Below are 2,752 nucleotides of genomic sequence, written 5' to 3' on the forward strand. Positions count from 1 at the left end.
AGAGAGAGAGAGGAAGGGAGGGAGGACAGAAAGAAAGAGCGAGCGAGCGAGAGAGAGAGACAGAGAGAGAGAGAGAGAGAGAGAGAGAGAGAGAGAGAGAGAGAGAGAGAGAGAGAGACGGCGACAGAGAGATGGAGACACAGAGAGGGAGAGGGAGGGCCCAATACGCCGTAACTCCACATACAGTTGAACGTTCTATTCGTCCTTCAGGCCATTTTACTCGATGGGATTTCCTTCGCCGGACAAAAATACCACGAGCACTGCTTCGTCTGCCAAAAGTGCTTTCTGGTTCTCGCCGGCAAGCTATTCACACCTCACGAGGGAAAAGCATACTGCACTGAATGCTACCTCGCTAACTTCGTCAGGCGCTGCTATCGCTGCAAGAAACCGCTAATAGGTAAGCAAAACTGTTGCCGTCGTTATAGAGACAAATGCATTTACCAGGTAAAGACTTTATTGTAGATGCCTAAATAAATTCATCCCATAACTGCGTCAATTTCCATATGCTACACAAACAGTAAGACATGCATGCATTAATGTCAATTCGATAGGTTACCATTCTTGCGACCCCTAACCCTAATATTCTTATCCTATTACCCTATTATCCGTATATATTCTTATAATACTAATATTCTTATCCTACTATCCTATTACACATGTATCTTATTATCCTAGTCTGTCATGTATTATGAACAATGGTCCAACGGTAAGAAAGCTTCCAGTAATAAATCCTTTAAACCGCAGGTCCCAACTCGAAGAACTACATAGCGTTCGAGGAGAGAGCCTGGCACCGCCACTGCTTCAAGTGTGATAACTGTAAAGACTCGCTGCTCAAAGATAGATTCCACATGGACCACAAGCGCCTGCTCTGTCCGTCCTGTGCTGCCACAAAGCTGAAACTGCTCCGGCACGCGTAGCGCACCAGATACTAATAATATCAGGAGTGTATAATATAGAAACAGGAAGCATAATATACCAAGATATAGAACCAGGATATATGCCAGGATATAGAACCAGGATATATGCCAGGATAAAGAACCAGGATATATGCCAGGATATAGAACCAGGATATATGCCAGGATATAGAACCAGAAGGTACAATATAGGATCAGGAGTGCATCTATATTATACACTCCTGGTAATATTACGAACAATTTCTTCGTCATCGAACAAAAAAACCTATGGACTGTGCAATGCTGAAGCTCGAGTTCGACGCTAGCGAACCTGGTGGATTGATGCGTTAACGTTTTTTTTCAATTTGGAAGCAAACAGGATCTATAGGTCATCTGTGTAATTTCGTTATTCGTCTAACTAGTGAACGCTACAATGGTAAAATGCCAAGTTTCAACGCACCTGTCTTGGCAAGTTAGCATGTAACACTGCCAGAGCCTGAATGAGCATGGCTGTTAGATTTCCCCCTGATAGATATATAGATATACCTATAGCTAGATAGCTAGATAGGTAAACAGTTAAAGAAATAGATTATTAGATAGATAAACAGACAAATCGACAGATAAGCAGATATCTACATCAATAAAGCTGGTGGTTTATGTGGTTCACCGGCAGCGATGCTGTTTTTAAGTCGGTATAAAACGTTCCGGAGATTTTATCAAATCTGCCAAATATATTAAATATTGCTTTGTTAACGTAATGTGTCACACTATGTTGTCCTAGCTTATAGGTGTTATTTAACTACGCTGAGAATAAACTCTCAGTGCTATCCTCTATACTTGACCTCTAATAAGTTACTATTAATTGCGCGCAGCGAGGTCCTAGGTATTTTATAATCTATGACACAAATTTGTAGTCAAAGATCCGAAGACTGTGCGCCTTGTAATGAATAAAGCGAAGCATTGGAATCGACAGTTTTTATATACCAAGCTTCTCGTGGTTATGAGTCCTCTACAAGTGCATATAGTTTCAACAGAACTATATATGTATCTATTTGATTTGTTTGGCATCATGGCTTATTATATACTCCTGTATATATGTGATTTCCATAATACACTACTACTAATGCGTGACACTAGCGCCATCCAACGGCAAACAAATGCGTAATAATTTCACTCGACATTACGAGGAATCCGGGTGTGAGTAAATTGGGCTCTTGGTCATTATTATTTGAGGGATATCCAGTTTTTCTAAAGAAGAATTTTCAACAAAGCATTATTTCTTTTAGCAGATTGCAGATTGTGCACAGACATAGCTTACCCTGGAATCGATCGCACGCTTTAGGAAGCAACTTTAGTTTAAAAAAATTACGCGCCTTATAAAGAAGGATGGGAACAAGGCTGGTCCATTCTCAGTTTCCACCGAATAAAAATATGCCATTTCTCAGTTTCAGTTTCCAGTTTTCGGTTAATTAAAATCACAATTTTGGCTTTCCGGCTTCCCGGTTGACTACTATTCCTGAATCACAAATGATTTACCAGGTATTTCGCAGTTTACAGATAAATATAATGGTCCAATCCTCCCACGCCCCAAAACTAACGGATCCCTTCAATTAATGAAGGAATCTCATTAATATTATTGATGATTATTGATTTATTGAATACTATTATTATTATTTTTATTGGAATCTTTCATTTTTAATACTAAACGAGGGGACAGTGGGCGTGACACTAGGATTTAACGGATGGCTGCAGTGTCATTTACACTTACTTAATTTACATCTATAAGACGTATATTCCCCCCCCCAATACTAGGTATGGACAGCTTCCATTTCTCCTCCCTACCGGATGCCACAGTAACG

The 2,752-nt window shown here is 40.1% G+C and overlaps 1 protein-coding gene across 1 annotated transcript in view; it reads left to right on the plus strand.

The window, feature by feature from the left end:
• The window catches only part of LOC106815031 (four and a half LIM domains protein 3-like), a 3,430-nt gene extending 1,556 nt beyond the window's left edge, over positions 1–1,874 (plus strand). The window contains exons 3-4 of the mRNA XM_014819454.1: positions 211–397; positions 745–1,874. Of these exons, the coding sequence (XP_014674940.1) occupies positions 211–397; positions 745–917 (360 nt within the window). The 3' untranslated portion in view covers positions 918–1,874. The remainder of the gene's footprint in view (positions 1–210; positions 398–744) is intronic.
• Positions 1,875–2,752: the final 878 nt, after the last annotated feature.

Source organism: Priapulus caudatus, unplaced genomic scaffold, assembly GCF_000485595.1.
Source record: "Priapulus caudatus unplaced genomic scaffold, Priapulus_caudatus-5.0.1 Scaffold1026, whole genome shotgun sequence".
Classification (NCBI taxonomy): domain Eukaryota; kingdom Metazoa; phylum Priapulida; class Priapulimorpha; order Priapulimorphida; family Priapulidae; genus Priapulus; species Priapulus caudatus.